At 38.4% G+C, this 22,954-nt stretch overlaps 1 protein-coding gene across 1 annotated transcript in view; it reads right to left on the bottom strand.

Annotated features, from left to right (window-relative positions):
* The window catches only part of LOC139475086 (spondin-1-like), a 123,845-nt gene that overhangs the window by 25,800 nt on the left and 75,091 nt on the right, over nucleotides 1-22,954 (bottom strand). The window contains exons 3-4 of the mRNA XM_071258332.1: nucleotides 16,548-16,696; nucleotides 7,344-7,417 (exon numbers count right to left, since the gene is read on the bottom strand). Coding sequence (XP_071114433.1) covers nucleotides 7,344-7,417; nucleotides 16,548-16,696 — 223 coding nt within the window. The remainder of the gene's footprint in view (nucleotides 1-7,343; nucleotides 7,418-16,547; nucleotides 16,697-22,954) is intronic.

Here is a 22,954-nt window from a genome sequence, read left to right as displayed (position 1 = left end):
TATTGCACTTAAATGGCGACGTGCATGCACGGTTGTGTGTGTGTGTGTGTGTGTGTGTGTGTGTGTGTGTGTGCGTGTGTGTGTGGCTGCTTGTACTAGTCCGGACTGATGCCGATTAATAGTGCTAGCTCTCTGAGATACCATACCGCAGTTTAATATGAATACCCAACTAAGAGACACTATACTGACTCCGAGCCAACCAGTCCTTGTTTTAGCCCCTTAATGACGAGCGCCAGCCAGGGTAACAACAAGTACCATCTTTTAACGTCTTTTGGTATGACGTGGCCGGGGAGCAAAACCCTGGACCTTCCGCTCTCCACGGAGGCGGTCCAATATGTTGTGAAAAAGATGCCATAACATGTTCAGCATGTTTCATACAGCTATCACGGGCTCTGATAGAAGAGTTCCATACAATGGTGTTCTCAAATAGAAGGTGGAAAAATGACTTCGGAAACCATCATGGGTGGTACCTGAACTCTATTACAATTTTCTGCCCTTCTACACAAGTAAATACCACAGCTCATTAAAACCCTATCACTTATCAGTTCCGGAGATTTTCACTGGGTAACCTTCTAAAAATTAATCCACCTTTAGGGGAAGAAACATGGTGGCTCATGTTTCTTTTCATTCACTCCAGGAGCTGACTATTTCCAACCTGAGAGAGGACAAAGCAATATACACTGACTGATATGGCCAGTGATGTCTCCCTGTAGTTTTTGTAGCTCACACTCAGAAATACCTGTTGAACTGATTGCTATCTCTTCCTGGCACAAAAGCTTTCCCTCCACAAAACAGTACCGATACTTTCTCATCACCAAAACCATTCTTTTTTCGTCCTGTCTTAATAGCCTCTCTTCCCTAACTTAATTACTCTCTCTACTTACCAAAATGTCTTTCTATTTCTCCTGTGATAGTTCAATTTCAGTCACTTTCCTTCTTCTCCAATTGATTTAATTCCTATTTCTTCTTAACATAATTGGGGGCACGGGTGGCCCAGTCATCTAAAGTGCCAGAAACCTATGATTGTGGGTTCAAATCCTGGTTCGCCCCAATTATGTTTCTAGGTTTGTCAGGTGGGTTTCACCGAAGTGGTAAACGTCTAAGACCTGCATCAGTTTGGGCTTTCCTCCCACATTAAGCTGACACGCCATGTTATAACTGGAATACTGTTAAAATCGGCGTTAAACCCAACTCACTCACTCATAACATAATTCCCTTGTCTTTTGTGATATTTGTATTTTTATTCTAAGATACCCTGGTTGCATCATACATAAAGATGTTAAAAGATAGTACTTGTTGTAACCTGCCTGGCACTTGTCATTAAGGGAATAAAACCAGAACCGGTTGGTTCAGAGTCAATATACTCTGTCTTTGTGGTGTATTCATGGTAAACTGTGGCATGGTATCTCATTGGGCTAGTGCTAAAGTCTGGACTAATACAAGCAGACACACACCCATGCACATTGCTATACAAGTGAAATAATCTTGAACACAACATTCCACCCCATTCCGCCTCACCTCACTAAGACCTTACTCTTAACTCTTTACAAATACAGTCCTTCCCTAATCCTAATTTTGAACAAAAGCAAACAAAACACAATTGTCTGAGAAAATTGCAGCGAAAGCATGTTCTCTACAATGTCAAACTTCTATCTTCTGTGTTGGCTGACGTGGGGTGTTAAAAACCTGGCTCCACTGAGGAACTTCACAGCCGAAATTCCATATGTCAACCTGTAGATCATTTTAACTACAGCTGTTTAAATTGTTTGTAGGCAACGTCTACTCCAACACACCATATTTATTTACACTGCTATATTGATTTCAGGAAATTACATAGATATGTCTCTCTCTGCCAGATAGTTTAAACAACATACCAAAACAGCAAGGAGCAACTTTCACTAGTTTAAATGTTTACACAATTTCCGAGATGTTGAAAACCATTTAAACTGAAGCCAACACCTAAATACATATCCCATGACTCATACACAGATTCCCAAAAAATAGTCCGTCTTAAGAAACTAATTTCTAACCAATGACATGCAATTATAACCGGTATGACTTCAGACTTTAGAGATGATGATGAGGATCAGTAGGTGGAGATTTTCCCACAGTATGCAGTAAAGCATGAAGCATGTATTACACACAGACCTGCAGAGAACAAGACCTAGAGGTTGCGACTACAACCAGTACAGGTAATATAACAAATATTTGCATAAATTCTTTAGACCCCATATAACTCACCTGCTACCTTACATTGTCCAGTTAACAAATATCCCCAGGATTATTCTGTTTTCATCAGGTACTCAGGCAACAGGTAAGCATCCGCCCTAACATTTTTGAAAATATTAACTCTCCAAGGGAGACAATCATTTTTAGTTTAATTGTAAGCATCATTACCAGATTTCCTGTAAAGGGTCTGGGGTTTATCACAAGAGAACTGAAATAGTCCAGCAGCATGGTTCAGCATGGCAATAGACTGCATAGCCTCGCATCTCTTGCCGATCAACAGTCAGCATTATTAACCCAGCAGGTTGAGGACGAGCTATGAAGCCACCGAGTGATCTAAGTGTTTATCATATACCCGTGTGGTACGGCTATATAACGCCCTATGATCCGTCACAGATAAAGCACACTTACCTGCTCAGCAAGATATGAATAAACAGATTTTTCCTTGCCAAGCACAGTGTTTTCAGTTTCCATACCCCACAAAGCAAAGATGACATGTTTATTTCAAGAGCATAGGAAGATGGGATCTCGACAAACCAGCCTTTGACAGGAAGCAACAAATTACATGATTGCGTCTTACACAGCTTGGGGCTGATTGAAACACGTTGATGCAAAAAAATGCTTTTGGTAGTATTTCAGAGTTCTGCTGCATTCCCACAAAATGCTAATATGACGTGATGTTGGTTTGCCTGTATCATGGCGAGATATTGTACAGAGATCGTTTGTCAGTTCATGTAGATTAGGAATCTATTGACAGTGAAATACACAGACTTACTCCCACTGAGAGAGGCAAGGTGGGAACATGCTTTACAAACAGATTTTGGGTGTGATAACATCTTATAAATGTCTACAATTTCAATGCAAATATGATTACCCTGAGTGCCTTATTGAATATCTGATTAAATAGATATGCTAAAAGTGACACTTGCATATTTTTTATACATAACTGAAATGTTTTAGAAGGCCGGTAAACCGTAAGTGATGGGAAGATTGCTAAATTCAACAAAGTCTTTTTACAGTGAAAACAGTTTGCAACTTAAGATTTGAACACAGTTGATTTTCTGATACGGTAAGAATCTCTAATTTGATAGTTGTGACATTTCTGGTTTCTTGTTCGTTTGGCCAGTGAGTGAGTTGAGTTGAGTTGAGTTGAGTTGAGTTGAGTGAAGTTGAGTGAGTGAGTGAGTGAGTGAGTGTGATGCAGGTCTCAGACAGCTACCACATCAGTGAAGCCCATGATTGCTGGTATGGTAATGATAAACCTAGAAACATAATCAGGGTGAACTGGAATCAGAACCCACGATCACAGGTTGCTGGAGTGCCCAAAAGACACAACTCTGCATAACAAACGCTAGCTGCTGTGACTTAGATGACTGGGCCACCCGAACAAGCAAGTTTTTTTAACAGTATTCCAGTTATATCATAACGTGTAAGCCCTAAGTGATGCAGGTCTCAGACAGTAACCACTTTGGTGAAGCCCACAAGCACGGGTATGGTGCTGACAAGCCAAGAAACATAATCAGGAGAACCAGTATTCAAAGTTTGAATACTGGTTCTCCTGATTTCAAACCCACTTCCATGGTTTTCTGGTGTGCCCAAGGGACGCAACTCTGCACAGCAAATTGCAGCATCTCAGACAACTGGGCCACCCGTGCCCCAAATTACACATTAGTCAACATTAACATTCATACTGGATTACTTCAAAATATAATAGTGAGTGAGTGAGTATGGTTTTATGCCGCTTTTAGCAATGTCGGGATTCGAACCTGGGTCTGCAGCATGACGAGTGAACCCATGACCACTAGGCTACCTGACCGCCCCTCCAAATATAATAGGCATCATCACACAAATCTGCTAAAACCATAACTTGATAGAGTGTCTTCATTATCATCAACCCCTTCAAATATCTTCACAGTGCATTCATCAGAACATTTCTGGATTCTAGTTTTCTAAAAAAAAGCTATTTGATCGTGTACACATCACCCCAATAAATCCTACATCAGATTCGTATCACACATCATATCTTTCAAGCCTACTACTTGAAGGAGCCAAAAGTATAATCAGGATTAATTTTCTGAGTTTAATGCACAATTTCCCCTAGACAGGTCACAGTTGTGACGCATCTCAAGATTTGTCCTTTAAGATAAACTTTACGATATGACGTCAAACCTCGGCGAAGCCACATCAAAGCTGAGTGCACCCTTGCTACAGAGAATGTGATGCACATGGGGAGACCGTCATCTACCCGGCAACTATAACCTGACAGAGGAGATTAACTTTTTCCACATTCTTAAGTTGGCAAGTTTTCACTGATTACATGTAATTGTCACAAGCTACATAAATAACCATGGGTTTCTTAAGATGAGGCAAGAAATTAGCTAATAATTTGATGGTATCAAGTTGATCTAACTAACCTGTCAAGTTCATGTCACGGTACCACTAACGGATACATGTTTAAACCAGGTGCTGTGACTGTAGATCAACTGTGAATACAACACATATACCCCAGCAAACCTGTGCCACATCACTGCATGTATTCACAGTTCTCCAGAGATGAACGGTTATGGTAATTTGTTTTCACCATCCAAATGCTTATCATTGAATCTAGGATTTATTTGGGATTCCAAACTAAGTGCTCTTGGCAGGCAATTTGGGCAAAAAATGTTATTTTGTTAAAAATTTGGATTTTTTAAAGTTCTTATTTTCCTAAATTCAGAGTTATTTTAACATTATATTCTGAGATTGCATATATAATATAACTAAGCATTAAACCTCTTCCTTTTATTGGTCTTGTACAGTGAAATACAGGTTATCTCTGCAAAGTTATTAAATTGGTTACTTTCTCAAATACATGTACTCAAATACTCAAAATTTAGAATTTTTCTCGTTGCTTTGATTATTTTCTCGTTATTTCAATTATTTTCTCGAAATTTCAAATCTCTGAGATAAACTTAAAATAATGAGAAAATAATCGAAATCATAAGAAAAAACTCGGAAGTAACAAGAAAATAATTGAAATTATGAAAATATCATCAAAGCAATGAGAAAAAACTCAAAATTTAGAGAAAATAAACAAATAATTGAAATAATGTGAACTTTCAATTTAAAAATATATATATGCTTATAAGGTAGCACCATGAGGCTTTCGTACTGAGCAAGTCTGGATAAATCCTGTGAATCAAGCCCCATGCCGCAAAGATTGATTATTTTGGTGTATAAGGATGTAATATGTTACCAGGATGCATTATCTTGAAGATTCTATAACAAAAACAAACACTTGCCCACTGTTTGACATTTCGCTAACAGCAGTCAGGTTAAAAACTGAGCAGTTTCTTGGTGGCTAATTTTCCACTTCATTCCAGACATAGATGGGTTCCAAATCAGCCATTTGTTAGTCCTCCCTCATTAAAGAAGTATTAAATGTAGCTCTGAGCTGAATTCAATGGTACCTATTATCAAATCCGGATACTGTGACTCATTTCTGGGACACAGGTGTCCCTCAGTAAACAAGCAGGGATATCCTCTCCGGAGAGGAAGCTCTCTACCTTTTGCCAAGAACATGATTTGTGATATGCTTTAGATTTATCACCTGTCCAATTTTATCTGACTTCACTGTCATCTTTTTTAGCATTCCATTTTCTCATTATATGTTTTATCATGTAATTTATCATCATCATCATCATCATCATCATCATCATCCACGTTGACAAAACTATGACTTTGAAACAAGTGTTGGCAGAATAGCCACATGAACAATATCTAGATCAACTATGAAGAAAAGCTTATTGGTTCGTCATTGTAACTGTAATGGGACTATAACTTTAATCCAAGTCATTGTATCCATCACTGCTCCATCACCACTACAGCCCTACATGACACTATATGAACACTACAAGAACACTAAATGAGACTGTACTCACTTTCCTCACAGACCAGCTTGGTGAGGGTGCCGTCCATCAACACTACAGCACTACATGACACTACAAGAACACTAAATGAGACTGTACTCACTTTCCTCACAGACCAGCTTGGTGAGGGTGCCGTCCATCAACACTACAGCACTACATGACACTACAAGAACACTAAATGAGACTGTACACATTTTCCTCACAGACCAGCTTGGTGAGGATGCCGTCCATCAACACTACAGCACTACATGACACTACAAGAACACTAAATGAGACTGTACTCACTTTTCTCACAGACCAGCTTGGTGAGGATGCCGTCCATCAACACTACAGCACTACATGACACTACAAGAACACTAAATGAGACTGTACTCACTTTTCTCACAGACCAGCTTGGTGAGGATGCCGTCCATCAACACTACAGCACTACATGACACTACAAGAACACTAAATGAGACTGTACTCACTTTCCTCACAGACCAGCTTGGTGAGGGTGCCATCCATCAACACTACAGCACTACATGAACACTACAAGAACACTAAATGAGACTGTACTCACTTTCCTCACAGACCAGCTTGGTGAGGATGCCGTCCATCAACACTACAGTACTACAGCACTCTATGACACTACAAGAACACTAAATGAGACTGTACTCACTTTCCTCACAGACCAGCTTGGTGAGGATGCCGTCCATCAATGCTACAGCACTACATGAACACTACAAGAACACTAAATGAGACTGTACTCACTTTCCTCACAGACCAGCTTGGTGAGGGTGCCATCCATCAACACTACAGCACTACATGACACTACAAGAACTCTAAATGTGACTGTACTCACTTTCCTCACAGACCAGCTTGGTGAGGGTGCCGTCCATCAACACTACAGCAATACATGACACTACAAGAACACTAAATGAGACTGTACTCACTTTCCTCACAGACCAGCTTGGTGAGGATGCCGTCCATCAACACTACAGCAATACATGACACTACAAGAACACTAAATGAGACTGTGTACTGACTTTCCTCACAGACCAGCTTGGTGAGGGTGCCGTCCATCAACACTACAGCACTACATGACACTACAAGAACACTAAATGAGACTGTGTACTGACTTTCCTCACAGACCAGCTTGGTGAGGGTGCCGTCCATCAACACTACAGCACTACATGACACTACAAGAACACTAAATGAGACTGTACTCACTTTCCTCACAGACCAGCTTGGTGAGGGTGCCGTTGTCCTTGTACCAGACCCGAGACGACTCGATCACTGTAGTCCTGAAATCACACAACACAAAGATAATCTATGACACCAGAGACATAAATTCATCACTGCGACTGACGTCTGTTGTCCTGAAAAGGAACAAAACAGAATACAAATATTTCTGGTTCAGCTCTTCAAATTTAAGTTTTGTAAAAATGATCATAATACAGACACTTCAGTACACTTCAAATATGCAGTAAATCAACTATAATATTTATGCAAATTGGTATTTAAGGCCATATAAAAACTACCCTTTAAATTTCCTACCCTTCACACATCATACAGTACCTACAGACAAAGAAAATCACTATGTGGGTTGCTGTGTCTCTTTACTTGATGAGGGGCTGGGGGGTAGCCTCGTGGTTAAAGTGTTTGCTTGTCACGCTGAAGGTCCGGGTTCGATTCCCCACATGGGTATAATGTGTGAAGCTCATTACTGGTGTGCCCCGCCGTGATATTGCTGGAATATTGCTACAAGCGGCGTAAAACCATACTCAGTCACTCACTCTTTATTTAATAATACATCATATAAACAAGTCTTTGATTGGCATTTAGAAGTGATACACATACAAGAGAGAATATATGGATATCAACTTCTTGATTATCAGGAACACCTGGAACACGAGGTGACACATATACACAGTTCTACCAACATTCTTCAACAGCTAATGTACACAAACGCCTAGAACACGCACGCACGTACGTGCAGAAGTTTGGATGAAAATCTAACAAATAATTTATTGTGGCCTTAACAGTCTATCTTCAGTTGGTTAAGGTGTCAATCAGGTGGGATTAAATTGTCAACAGTGATAGTAAATACATGTGTGAACACAAAACAACAACACAATAAACAAATTTCAGGCACACTTGGTGACAATCAAGACCTAAATCTGCCAATCTTTGCATTCAATATTCTTAAGTCCAACAATCAGGCCACGACAACACTTGAGGTAGACTGCCTCGTGTCATCCTCAATTGAAATACTTCATAATTATTTTTTAAAAATCATAAATGACAGGTCTATTTTAGCACATATTTACAGGTCAGGGCAGTCTTTACCTAACGTTCATGTTTTGTTTGTTTATTTTTAAAAAAATGTCTTAAACAAACAATGATTCAAAAGCCATAATCTGCCATGCATTCTGGAGATTTTTCAAAACATTCCATGGCTAGGATCAGTTTGCATAGGCATAGCATCCCTGATTGTTAAAACTAAAAAGTATGGTAAAGCATGTAGCCAATAAACACAACTTCAAACCAAAAATTCACAAAAAAGAGGCTGAATATGAACCATTGCACCTGAATTTTCAACAAAAATGGCTTCTTCTGACAAAAGAATTTCCACCATCTTGTCATCAAGAGTATGATCTGAATCTTATATAAAGTGACAAGTGTAACAACAGATACAAATTCATTTCTTTCAGCCCAGAACAAGCTCTGGAATGTCCTCTACCCCAGTATGTTAATGTCTGTCACAAGGGTGGTCCATCAGACCAGCATCCCAACTAGGAACAATATTGGTCCTGGGTTATCACAATGTAACACTGTTAGGTCAGGGATGACTGCATCAATGTGACACTGTTTTTGTTGTTAATCTTCCGGGAAATCACAACTGAGAACCTCTTCACTACTGCAGCTAATATCATCTGACAGATTCTCAAAAAGGAGAAATTAAACAAGCTGATATAATACGTCAACTGGGGACATGAGCATCGCACTGATGTGAGAAAAGCTTAAGTAGTGTGTACATTACTATACAATAAGCCAATGGAAGGATGGGTAATGTGTGTGCAATGTTTATGTTCGTTCAATGAAAACATTCAACACAAACCTATCTACCATGATTAGCCCGATACATTCTCAACCACCACGATGCTCGAGTGTCTGAAATAACACCATTTTGTTCCTTCACGTCGTCCATCTTGTTTAAAGAGAGCTATGATTAGTGAAGTTACACTACACAAACAAAGAGAGAAATAAACACTAGAACAAAGTCTATATAATCTGGAAATGGCATCCACAGTATCAAATGGTTTCTTGCCAAACACAAACTTAAACAACTAATGTTTTGAGACAAACTTTAGGACTGTTCAGAGCTTCTTCCTCACTTTTCGGTAAAATAAACTGGGATCTGTTACTTCTACTACTTGTCTAGCACAGACAGTAGCACCTATATTCCTCTACACTTCTCTAGCACAGACAGTAGCACCTATATTCCTCTACACTTCTCTAGCACAGACAGTAGCACCTATAGCACAGACAGTAGCACCTATATTCCTCTACACTTCTCTAGCACAGACAGTAGCACCTATATTCCTCTACACTTCTCTAGCACAGACAGTAGCACCTATAGCACAGACAGTAGCACCTATATTCCTCTACACTTCTATAGCACAGACAGTAACACCTATATTCCTCTACACTTCTATGGCACAGACAGTAGCACCTATATTCCTCTACACTTCTATAGCACAATCAGTAACACCTATATCCCTCTACACTTCTATAGCACAGACAGTAGTACTTATATTCCTATACACTTCTATAGCACAATCAGTACCACCTATATTCCTCTACACTTCTATAGCACATACAGTAAACCCTAAATTCCTGTACACTTTTAAGCACATACAGTAAAACCTACATTCTTCTACACTTTTAAACACATACAGTAGCACCTAAATTCCTCTACACTTCTATTGCACAGACAGTAGTACTTATATTCCTCTACACTTCTATAGCACAATCATTAACATCTATATTCCTCTACACTTCTATAGCACAATCAGTAACACCTATATTCCTCTACACTTTTAAGCACATACAGTAAAATTTATATTCCTATACACTTTTAAGCACATACAGTAAAACCTACATTCTTCTACACTTTTAAACACTGACAGTAGCACCTAAATTCCTCTACGCTTCTATAGCACATACAGTAAAGCCTATATTCCTATACACTTTTAAGCACATACAGTAAAACCTAAATTCCTCTACACTTCTATAGCACATACGGTAAAACCCCAATTCCTATAGACTTTTCAGCACATACACTTGCACCTATATTCTTTCAGTTCTTGTATACTTCTACTATAGATGGTATAACCTACCTTATTCTTACTGACCTTTCAGTATGCTGGAGTGAGTGAGTGAGTTTTGATTTACGCTGCTTTTCGCAATATTCCAGCAATATCACGGCCGGGGACACCAGAAACGGGCTTCACACATTGTACCTATGTCGGGAATCGAACCCAGGTCTTTGGCGTGACGAGTGAACGCTTTAACCACTAGGCTACCCGACTGCCCCCACTATGCTGGAACACTGTATTGACTTGGTTAACAAAGGATTCATACCTATGTTTTTTCTTTACTGCGTCATATTCATCTACCCCCATACATCCAAACAATGTAAAATAGAATGATTATTATGAACCACCAATCCTAATGATCATGGTAGATATAATAACACACCAATGATGGTAATTGTTTACAAGCAGATCCCGAGAGTGTGGTGCATTTCTACATTCCCTGCATTCTTAACAATTAACTTCAAACTTTGACTGCTATCATAAAACAAGTTAATGATGAAAATGTTGCATATTCAGCAGTTTAAATATGCACGCAGTGCATTTATTTGCCGAAAACTTTGACATTTTGAGCTGATCAGCGATAATTAACCTCCTAACTTCCTCAACTCTCATTACTGTTTTTCCTGATAAACATCTCATAGTACATCCCATCACAAAAAACCTTTTGCTTAGAACTTTTGAAAACATTGGCTTCCAATGAAGAGGAAGGGCAAAAAATGTACAAGGTGTTTTCCATGTTTATTTAACTTCGAAAACTTCATCATTGCATGTTTATGTTCTTAAAAAAATGTTTTAGATAAGTTTCGACATTTTCAACTTTTTATCAAAGAGTTACATTATGCATCTTTTAAAGAGAAAACATTCAAAGTAATTCACAAAATATATTAACATTTCTTCTCAATGAAGTTATCAGCAGCCTAGGCATCAGTGGCAGGTAGACCCACGTCACATCAGTAAGTACTTGGTGCAAGGAGAAACACTTATGTGTAGTCATTAGTATGTGATAACACTATGAGATAACACTATGAGATAATAAGGAATCAGAATTAGACATGGAGTGATGCCAATGGTTATAAGGCAGTCTGCAAGCGATACCATTCCGTATGATCATGTCTCTACAGCTTCAGAGATACGGATATGTCTGATTCTTTGTACCAAACACACTCATCTTGTTCTTTTCAATATGTTTAACTGGTATTCAGGTGCTGTAGTATCAACGAAGACAGGACTGACTATCTTATGGATTGCAACTTCTCTGTTCTTTCAAATAAAGAATTGCTTGATAAATATACACTAGCCCTTTACACAGTATTAAAAGAATAAAGTTGAAATCTAGAAGTCAATGCTGTCCTCACTGGTTCTTTTCAATCACAAAAAACACAAGCACTGTCACTCTCATTGTCTTGAGATAATAACGTTCTGAAATTCGCTAATTCCCCAGTAGAGTACATATGCTTGTTGTGACTCTTTACACAATGATTGGGTAGTTGCAATGTCTGACCTGGCCTGGGTATTATTGTGCCCCATGACTTGGATTGCTTGTCATTGGTTTGACTGTCCAGATCTGACTACTTAAAAGTCATTATGACATAGCTGGAATAAAGCTGACTGCAGCATAAAACAATATACATTCATTGAAATACATAATTCTCATGACCAGAGTTCATTCAAGCATAAATTGATGCTGATACAATTTGATTAAGACATAAATCAACATGCATCACAGCTCTAACACCTCAACTATTCTGAAATAATTGATAATTCACTCATTCTTAGGAAATTGCACATCAGCACCCCCCTGCAACCCTCCACCTCCACCGACACCCTACAACCACTGACACCCATGTCGCCATCCTACCAACACCCCTTCCCCACCGAAGCCAACCACCACCAACACCCTACCACAAACGACAACCCTCCCCCCATCGACACCCCACCCCCACCAACACTGACACTCCACCCCACTGACACCCCGACTGCACCCTACCAACACCCCATCCCCACCGACATCCAACCACAACCAAAACCCCAATCCCACTGAATCTGCACCATAAAGAATTTGAAAGGTATGCATTTCTGCAATTCCTTAAATTCACACAGAAAATGGACAATCTGTACCAATATCATATAGGTTGACTTGTTGTCAACAATATGAGAGAAGAGCTGTATAATCCTCACAGCTACAAGCAACGACATCATCACAGCCACGACAACCATACCTCAGGTATTGGAAACTGTTTATGCCTTCCATGACCATTTTCACACCCAAACATCTCTTTGTCAGATTATGACAAAAATGTGTGACACTAAACAACTGATGACAATATGCAACGTACTCCCTTGACAGCTGATGGAGAAAATGTTCACTGGAGGAACACATCGACAGTAGCAACAACTTTTTCATGTTGATGGTTTCTGTGCTATAGTACATCTCTCACCATGTTCAAACCCTCAACAAACGTCTTACTTAAATTGAAGACCTGTTGAAGTGTTCTGACTAGGAAAACTTTGTGGACACATAACGAATGTATTTTGTAGCCACAGGAATTATTTTTTGTTTTGAATATACTGTATTAAACAGCCTTCGTGACATATGGCAATGACATATGGCCACAACACCCATACAACATTGTTGCTGTGTGTTAAGGTGATGAGGGAGAGTGTGGCAATCGTCTGCAACATGGTCCTGTGTGTTGAAGATTGGTGTAAAAAACACCGGAATAATGGATCACAGTAAATAGCTTACGTCACATTTCTTACACTGACTGACACAGAGGTAATGTCTAGAAGTTACATTTCAGGAAACAAGTGGTGATATTATTCCTATCAGGACACGCTGTAATCACTGTATAATGTTTATACAGGCTACTCTGTTTATTTCTTGGAATAACATTATTGTTTTTACTTAAAACTCATTAAGACTGATGATATGATCTTAAATAGCCTTTGAAAGAAAATTATCTCAAATGAATCTTTATTTTACCTAATAGCCTTTACAAGAATTTTATCGCAAATTAATCTGTTGTGTGAATGTTTTAAAGTTTACATTAATTTGAATTTAAAAATAATCATCTTAAAAGCAATATGGTATATGTAATAAAAAGAGAGCTTCAGTTTCCACAGATCACCATAGCGTCTACTTTTACAACATTATAGATAGAAACATGAACTTAAGAAAACCAAGGTCAGGTAAAGGACAAAGTTCATACAATTGATGTGACACAAGTTTGTACCACTGTTAATAAATGAAAACATGCATGAGTATGACAATTTTCAAAATGGCAGCCATGTTAGTATTTCTTAGAGATACTGTTGCAGGTACAATCCATAAAATTAGAAGTTCAAGATTTGCTGCGAGAAAGTTAGTCTCCCTTACAGACCTGAGAGAGTATTTATTTTATAAAACATTCACCCCCATTCCATTCTCATCCTTCTAAACCTCATACTGAGAGACTTCAGGGTTCCTTAAACCTCTTAATGCTACTGTAGAAGCAATTTGACAGCCAGAGTGTGTCACTTGCCGTGTTGCTCCTGTCGAACCTTTCACATTTGGATAATAAATCCACTGAAATGGTTCATAATTTACCATCACTGTGTTGTTTGTCTATAAAAAAAAGTATGATATTTTACTCAGTTAAAATTAATATTTAGTTAAAATTAATATTTCCAAGATATGATTACCAAAATCAATTTGCACAAATTTAAAAAGGTTCGTAATATCAAACTCATCTCACCTTCAATAACGTATTTCAGGTAATTTTAAGAAAGTTTACAAATTTTATGTTTGCTTTGGTCTTAACCTCTTTATGTTTGAAAATGTCAGAATATTTTTATAGGACAATGTATATTTTTCAGGTATTAATGTGCAAACAATTGATTCAGATGTCCGTTGTTTAATGAAGCACCAACTGTCCTCTTTACAGCACCTTATGCTAAAATTAACCCAGCAGCTCTTGTTCGGCCCACCGTCAACCCTTTAAGAGATCCGTTAGCCCCTAAAAATATACTGTATATCTGAGTAGAACTCGGTGACATTTTTTGAATTCCCTGCATACCAAGATATGGAGGGAATAGTAACTGAAATTGACATCATTCAGATAAACCGTACCCTTCACTTTCATATGAGCATTTAGGTTCAAGTAAAAATATTACAACATTATGCTTTAAGAACATCTATGTTGTTGCATTTGTTTTTGGAAATTTTACATTGAAGAGTGGAATCAACCTTCACAACAACTTGGACTATTATTTCATCTGCTTCTGTCTTTCGTTGATAGATTACAAAAAACAGGGAATTATATTGATTGGCTTTAAAAAGTATCCACACAATTCACTACTGTAAATGCCCCCAAGCATTTAATATGTAAAATACAATAACAATATAAAGCTATTTAATCAGGATAATTACATTTGTAAGAGAAAACCAACATTAATTTGTAGCACTAGATGACGACTCCTCAAATTATGAACCTTGAGGTCATGCCAGTCAGAACATAGTAATACCATGTCTCATATATAAGGTCATCCCTGGGATAAACTCACAGGAAGAAAGAAACAGCAACAACATATTCTAGGAAATTTTAAATGTCAGTGCTTTTTTTTATATTTGAAATTGTATTTCTTTGACATGTGGCAAAAATAGACACCACAAATTCAAAAATAATCATTATAAATGACACAACCACACTGACAACACCAGGTGTTCAAAGTTAAGTGAGCATGTCCACCCTATCGTTAATAACATCCTGAAATTACACCAGAATTGATCCTAAAACTGTTTCCTTTTCTAAGTCCCCCACCCAAATCACTGCCATTTAAATTCCCCTGATAAACAGCTACCGCAAAGATCAAGCATAAAGAATTCTAAAATAGTCTTTTTTAATCACTTTAGCTGATGAAAAAAGACTTCAAACCAAAGATAGCAATAAACTGGAATGTCACTTTAGAAAAGTGACTTGGATGAAAAAACAATTTTTGTTGAAATGTTAATGTGGTGTGATTATGTTATATAATGATGTGTTTACAGCATGTGGGATGTGATGGAGCAAGCACCTGCTAAGCCTTCCCCCTGTAGGAATCTTATGGTGGGATGCAGCAGTTGGTTCACTTGCCCATCAACTCCTTTCCCAGAAGACACTGTCAGACATCTCAGATCTTCCATCTCATTAGCTATCTTTATACTCTGCTGAATGGCATAAAATAGAAGGGGGAGCGGTGTGGTACCTGGGAAACCCTTCCTAGTTGAATGATGTGGCAAATGATGACTGGAGTCTGTTGGTGTGTACAGTACAGAAGGATTAAACTGGATTATAAATCTCTTCCTCGTTTTTTTTTATGATGAAGTGGGATTTTGATAATGATAGTTTCGGTAATCTGTAGTCATTCACAGGAGAGGGGGCATTGCGTGAGGGGTATTATGCTATGGCTATGCCCACTATTTCAACGGGTGTACAGGGCAGTACAAAGCAATATAAACTATGAAAGGGTGATGCCATATCCATATGGGAAAGAATGAAGTCTGACCCAATGGGATAGAAGACAGTAAGTCAAAGGAAGTAAGAGGACAGAGGAAGAGAAGAAGACAGAGAAAGAGGAAGAGGACAATGCAGGAGAAGAGGACAATGGAAGAGAAAAGGAGTGGAAGAAAAACACTATGAGACAGTTAAAGAGTTAAGGGAAAAGAAGAAGATTCTCATTCTCCTAAAAGAATTCTGAAAATATCCTGGGAACAGAAAATGACTTCATGTAGAAAACAAGGAAACTAAACTATAATGTCAGCATCTTAGAGTAATCATACTTGTCCCCTTGTCACCACTTTGAACAATATTTTGAATCAGTTTAATGTGAGAGGAAAGGCCAAAGTGAGGCAGGTCAAAGACGTTTACCACTTTGGTAAACCAAGGAGCAAAGGCATAGTGCTAAAAAAATAAGGAGCAAAGTCAGATTTGAACCCACAATCTTGAGTTTCAGGCCTACAGGACCCAACTCTGCACTGTGGCTCATCTAGTAATTACAGTAAGATTAGTGTAAAACAAGACCCAGCTTCCTTTACCTGAACTCGACACATCCGGCACTCTCTGTAGGAGCCACCCACTGCACTCGGACACTCTTCTTCTTCATGAGGTAATGATGGGACATGACATGGTGGTCGCAGGTGTCATCCTCCATCAAGTCCTTCACATACCCTGGGTATGCCTTGATCTGAAACAATACACAATAAATTATTGACGTTTTCATTCACATTTTTACAAAATATGAGGTTGAAGGCATGTTTTACCTATTTTATTCTTTTCATTCAAGTCATCCATGTCCGTAAACATATTTTCAAGCTATTTTCACTAGATACATTGTCCATATTGTATTCTTTGTTTCTATCCAAAGAATTCCAAAAGTCCAACACATAAAACTATCAAGATGTACCATGATAAAGAAAGCTATGAGAACATTGCCACTGCAACAATATCTATTTTGTTTAATAGGTATTGTTGATTATATTGCTATGAAGGCAGGTTTCTAAATATGATAGAAAAAAACGCAGAAAAAAACGTAAACAGAAAACATTTCAATCAAATTCAACATTTTTGTTTTATTTATTAGTCTAAACACATGAGTAAAACAAGAAATTATATGGATAAGGTCTTTACTATATGTTATCAAATGTTCAGCTGAAAATATATCAGACAGCATTTAGATAACTGAAATAAATCCACAGCCCACACTGTTTGGAAGCACATGGTGTCATAAATGCCATGTTACTGGGGGTCGTGATGAAGTTTTTATGGATTTGTCCCTTCCCTTGTGTTTCTTTTGAGACTAAGACACAGGTAATGAAATCCCATAGGGATGGCCTCGTAGCTGTATTTGTTAAACATGTTCACTATTTGTTAATATCTCTGTATCATCTGGTGAATCAGGTACTTTTGTACACATATCATTTACATCTGGGGTAAGTGGAGCATTTTGATTATTGACAGAGAACATTTGCATTCAGATTACTTAAACAAGATCTACTGGAATATATACATGCTGCAGGAAGTGTCTAAATATGCTGAAAGTAAAGGCCTCTAACATTTTTGCGAGGGACTGACCAATAAATTATTTGGTGGTGGTTTTAGAGACCTAGAGAAATATTTTTGGGCCACTTCTTCTAAACATACAATTTTTTTCTCTGGAAAGGGAGGTGAACAATTATTTTCTTGGCACAGCACACACAATATTTTTGGGGACAAATTATTTTTTTACAAAAATCCCAAGCCTCCACCCAAGAATATCAAATGGTGGGTTCCTAGATCAACACAAGGACTCTTGCCATAGATTAAATGACTCTAAAAACAAGAGACACATAGACATGCTCTCTCTGGAATGTACTGATACCTTCTGTAAATCATACCCCCAACACTGCAGAAATATGACATGCAGGTGTTGTGGCCTGGCACGTGACAGGCAGATAATTCACAATAAACTATGGTGTAATCACTATTCCTTGTCCAAGGTGTTGTTCAGTTTCTTCCCAAGGGGAAAGCTGACATTCATCTCCCTCTCACATGTTAAACTCAGACAGACAGATATAATCCCCCTTGCTTGCTTTGCCCCTCCTTGAAATGTCTGCACTGCTCTTTCACCTTCCCTCTGTACTATGTGAGGCTCTTATGCAGTGAATATGAAAAACTACAGGCTCAGCTGACAGCCCTGTCACAGACCTATATTTCATTTCACACGACTTGCTGGGCAAAATCACTCATATCATCCTACTTGCTGAGCCATATCACTCATATCACATCATGTAAAGTAGGATACATGAAATATTTGAAAAAATGCTTTGTTGTCATAATATCTTTATCACAGGATCTATTATTAGCAATCTCATGAAAACATGACAACTAAATCAAGATATATCCTGCAGTGTTTGTGTTACAGAGAGCAATCGCTTCCAAACCCGCAGGCAAACTAGGCAACTGATGTTTTCCCTCTCAAACACAGTTTAAGCAATACTTTCATTTAGATAAGAATTCTTAAGACACATAGACATATTTACACATACTTTTATAAATGAAAAACACTTTGATATGAGCCAAATGCACTTCAGTTGATAAGACTGGTTGCTGCATACATAAATTGTAGATTAACAGCCAATTAAAGCAGATTTAGACCGTTAAATTTCCTTTTTGTCAATCAAAATCACAATGAATAACGTTATCGTAACCTGATAAAGAACAGTTGTAGAATGATATCTACATCTCCTGACAGTAAGCTCCACACCGGCAACTACTATTTCTATTTCTATGGGTGGTAAGTATCTGTACCTCCCATAAATTTGTATCTCCCATGTTACAAGATACAGAGCCATATAAACTATGCTTTTTGCACACACAAAATGATAGAAAATGTGAATTTATCGTACCTATCTGAAACTCCCCTTTCACACTCAAATGTTCTGATAAGGGAACTTATGCTTATACAATGTAGCCTTCCCTGAAGAAATACCTCCTCTGCCTGGGATGCCTGAGCAATCTTGTCATGAAATCATTTTTTAAGAATGGCCAGAGCAGTGAAAAGTTTAAACTTTGTAGAGGCCAGACTAAATTTATTTCTTGTTTATGAAATTAGCAAACAAACAATAAACATTGTGTCGGGATAGACTGGAGACCAATTACAAAGAAAATAACTGACAATTATAAATAGTCCGACTCTGAAAACATCAGGATATCAGGAAAAACCCAAACCTTTTGATATATAACTATTAGTTTATTTCATCAAAAGGGTCTTGAATTTAGGTTTCAGAAACACTACAAGTAAAACAGGTTTGCTATAAACATTTGAACACATACAAAACTAATCTTTAAAACAAAACAGAATCGTAGTGGCTCAAACATATTTTTCACATATGCCCTGTGTTGGCTAGAATCTATTGACATTATGTTCCATTAAGATCATTACTCCTTGTCTGATAAATCATACTTTCGGTTTTCTGAACAAAATAAAAGCATAAGTGATATCTTTGTCCTTCAATCATAGTTCTATCAGTCCAGCACCCTAATCACATATTTAGAAAAAAAAATCTCCACCATACAATTCTCAATCAATCGTTTGAAATTCTTTCCAACAAAATGTAGAAAACATATAGTAATGTGAAGGGTTTGAGTAAACAAGGTACAAAATGGAATGTTTGAACTACAGTTCTTATGAATTTTTTAGAAGTATTTGTTGATCCTTGCAGGACACTAGCACAGTCTCATACACCAACACGTGTGTACGCCCAGCCACGACGCAAGCCATGTAAACCTTTCATGTGATCACATTCAAATTATTGTCAAAAGTGAAAGTTTGAAAGAGAGAGGCATTTGAACCTGGGTGGATTTAACAAGGTTGACTTTCATAAAACATGTCTTGGAGCTAGTGGTCCACTTGTTCGGAACTTGTTTTATAGTTCATGTTTGATCTCACTTTTATTAAGATGAAAAAGAAGTTTTAAGCTTTGAATTTCAAAACCCTGATATAAATGGTGAGAATATCTCAAGTCTTTAAGTCTTTGTCATCCACACACAATATGCTTCAGAACGAAGACTGATCTAGAGGGCTCGATATCTGTGCGCAGGTAAGAAGGTTGTCTTCTTATGTGGTTTCCAGGGTCCCTTGATGACATTCCCAATACTAATCACAAGTATTCCATCACCCTCTGTGCAATACTGGAGTACTTGTTTCATGATTTGCTGCAGGTATGTTTCACTGTGGGTAGGGGGGGCACGGTCGGCCCAGTCGTCTTAGGCGCCGTGATTCGCTGTGCAGAGTTGCGTCCCTTGGGTATGCCAGAGACCTATGATTGTAGGTTCGAATCCCGGTTTGCCCCGATTATGTTTCTAGGTTTGTCAGCACCATACCTGTGCTCGTGGGTTTCACTGAAGTTTCACCTCTGAGACCTGCATCACTTCGGGCTTTCCTCCCACATTAAGCTGACACGCTTGAATACTGTTAAAAGCGGCGTTAAACACAACTCACTCACTCACTGTGGGTAGCAACACAAGATGATAGCAGCAGCAGCAACATCTTAAAGGTGTCTTGTGTAAGATCTGCATTTATTTTAATACAGAAAACTACAATTAGAGTTAACTCAACGAGACAGCTAATTTCATTATAACCATGGTTTGTTAAAAGCATATATATATTCACCATACTGAAAATGGACGGGACCAAAAGATAAGTTTGTTATATCCATCGGTTCATTTTAAGCATGTTTGGCAAAATGTAGTTTATTGTATTCTGACAGAAATGTCTCATCTGCACACTTTAAAGATGTGTTCAAGGACTATATTTATTAGAAAATTTTCAACAAAACCACATGCTTCCTCATTCACTGGCCTGAACCAGTGATCACATGTTACATAGAGAATCCGTCCTCTGTGTCCTTTGGTTGGTTGGTTGGTTTGTTGTTTAATGCCGCACTCAGCAATATTCCAGTTATATGATGGCGATCTGTAAATAATTGAATCTGGACCATACAATCCAGTGATTAATATCATGAGCATCGATCCACGCAATTGGGATCGATGACATGCATCAACCAAGTCACAGAGACTGACCACCCGATCCCCTTAGTCGCCTTTTACGACAAGCATAATCGCCTTTTGCGGCAAGCATGGGTTGCTGAAGTGTCCTTTGATATGAAACGTGTCAACATGAGTTGATGAAAACTCCAACGCTTATGGATACATGTTCCATGAATTATAGATCATTATTCCACTGGATCATGGATCATTATTTTATAGATCAGTTTTCCACAGATCACCAATAATTTTTCCATGGATCACAGGTCGTTATTCCATAGGTCATGATCAAAGATTAATAATCCATGGATTCCAGCTTGTTATTCATTCTATTAATCCCAGGTGTGCAGGTAAATCTTACAAGTAGTGTCTACATAAATCTGAGATACTGTCATCTTTTTGTATCTTACTTTTTGTAAATACAGACTTTCTATTATTTTGAAAGTTTCTCCCCACCTATCTTATTATAGGGTAATTATAAAAAAGAAGCATGTTCCTTCTTTATATTTGTAGGCAGGGAAAATTATGATAGTCCTATCATTATTTCCTTATCAAATGTGTATTGATATTTCTGGAATAACTTAAATGGGGTCTTAATGAAATGGCTCATCTCTTACTTCATCATGGGCCAACACCCTGATGGCTGCTACATCAAACACCCGCCTCCTTATTAACAATGTTCTTTGAAGATAATAACAGTCATCCCAACCAAATTTCATAAATTCATTTTCTTGATATATTATTCATTTATTTATAACAGCTCCAGCTAGCTCTATCTGGAGTTTGATAGGCATGGAGCTGTCGACCATTCAAGTTGAAGATATCACACTTCCACATTTAAACTTCAAAGTCAAAAGAGAAAATAATATGAACACTGTGTGGTGAAGGAAATGCCACTAGGTGTCAATTACCTGGAGTTTGTGGTCTATCTTAATAAAAATCTTCCTGCATTTTGCATAACTTTTTATGGGGCGGAAGTAAAGAAATGTTTTGGTAGCTCTGTAAACTGTTAGTGAGTGAATCAATGAAGTTACCATGTTAAGCAAATAGTTGGCACTATAATGGCAGCTTACAATCCTGTAGTGCTTAATATTCACAGAGCTATATTGCTGGACCAGACAAACCAGTGACTGAAAGCATGAGCAATGGCTCATGCTGCACGGGTACAATTATACGTAAGTAAAAAGCTTCAGCACCAACTGCTCATTGTACTCAGCTGGTACAAGCATGGTGTACTGGGGACTGACTTTGATCAGGACAAGCATGGTGTACTGGGGACTGACTTTGATCAGGACAAGCATGGTGTACTGGGGACTGACTTTGATCAGGACAAGCATGGTGTACTGGGGACTGACTTTGATCAGGACAAGCATGGTGTACTGGGGACTGACTTTGATCAGGACAAGCATGGTGTACTGGGGACTGACTTTGATCAGGACAAGCATGGTGTACTGGGACTGACTTTGATCAGGACAAGCATGGTGTACTGGGGACTGACTTTGATCAGGACAAGCATGGTGTACTGGGGATTGACTTTGATCAGGACAAGCATGGTGTACTGGGGACTGACTTTGATCAGGACAAGCATGGTGTACTGGGGACTGACTTTGATCAGGACAAGCATGGTGTACTGGGGACTGACTTTGATCAGGACAAGCATGGTGTACTGGGGACTGACTTTGATCAGGACAAGCATGGTGTACTGGGGACTGACTTTGATCAGGACAAGCATGGTGTACTGGGGACTGACTTTGATCAGGACAAGCATGGTGTACTGGGACTGACTTTGATCAGGACAAGCATGGTGTACTGGGACTGACTTTGATCAGGACAAGCATGGTGTACTGGGGACTGACTTTGATCAGGACAAGCATGGTGTACTGGGACTGACTTTGATCAGGACAAGCATGGTGTACTG

The sequence above is a fragment of the Haliotis cracherodii genome, unplaced genomic scaffold (genome assembly GCF_022045235.1).
Source record: "Haliotis cracherodii isolate W230 unplaced genomic scaffold, xgHalCrac1.p SCAF_3, whole genome shotgun sequence".
NCBI lineage: Eukaryota > Metazoa > Mollusca > Gastropoda > Lepetellida > Haliotidae > Haliotis > Haliotis cracherodii.
This window is presented reverse-complemented; position numbering and strand designations above follow the sequence as displayed.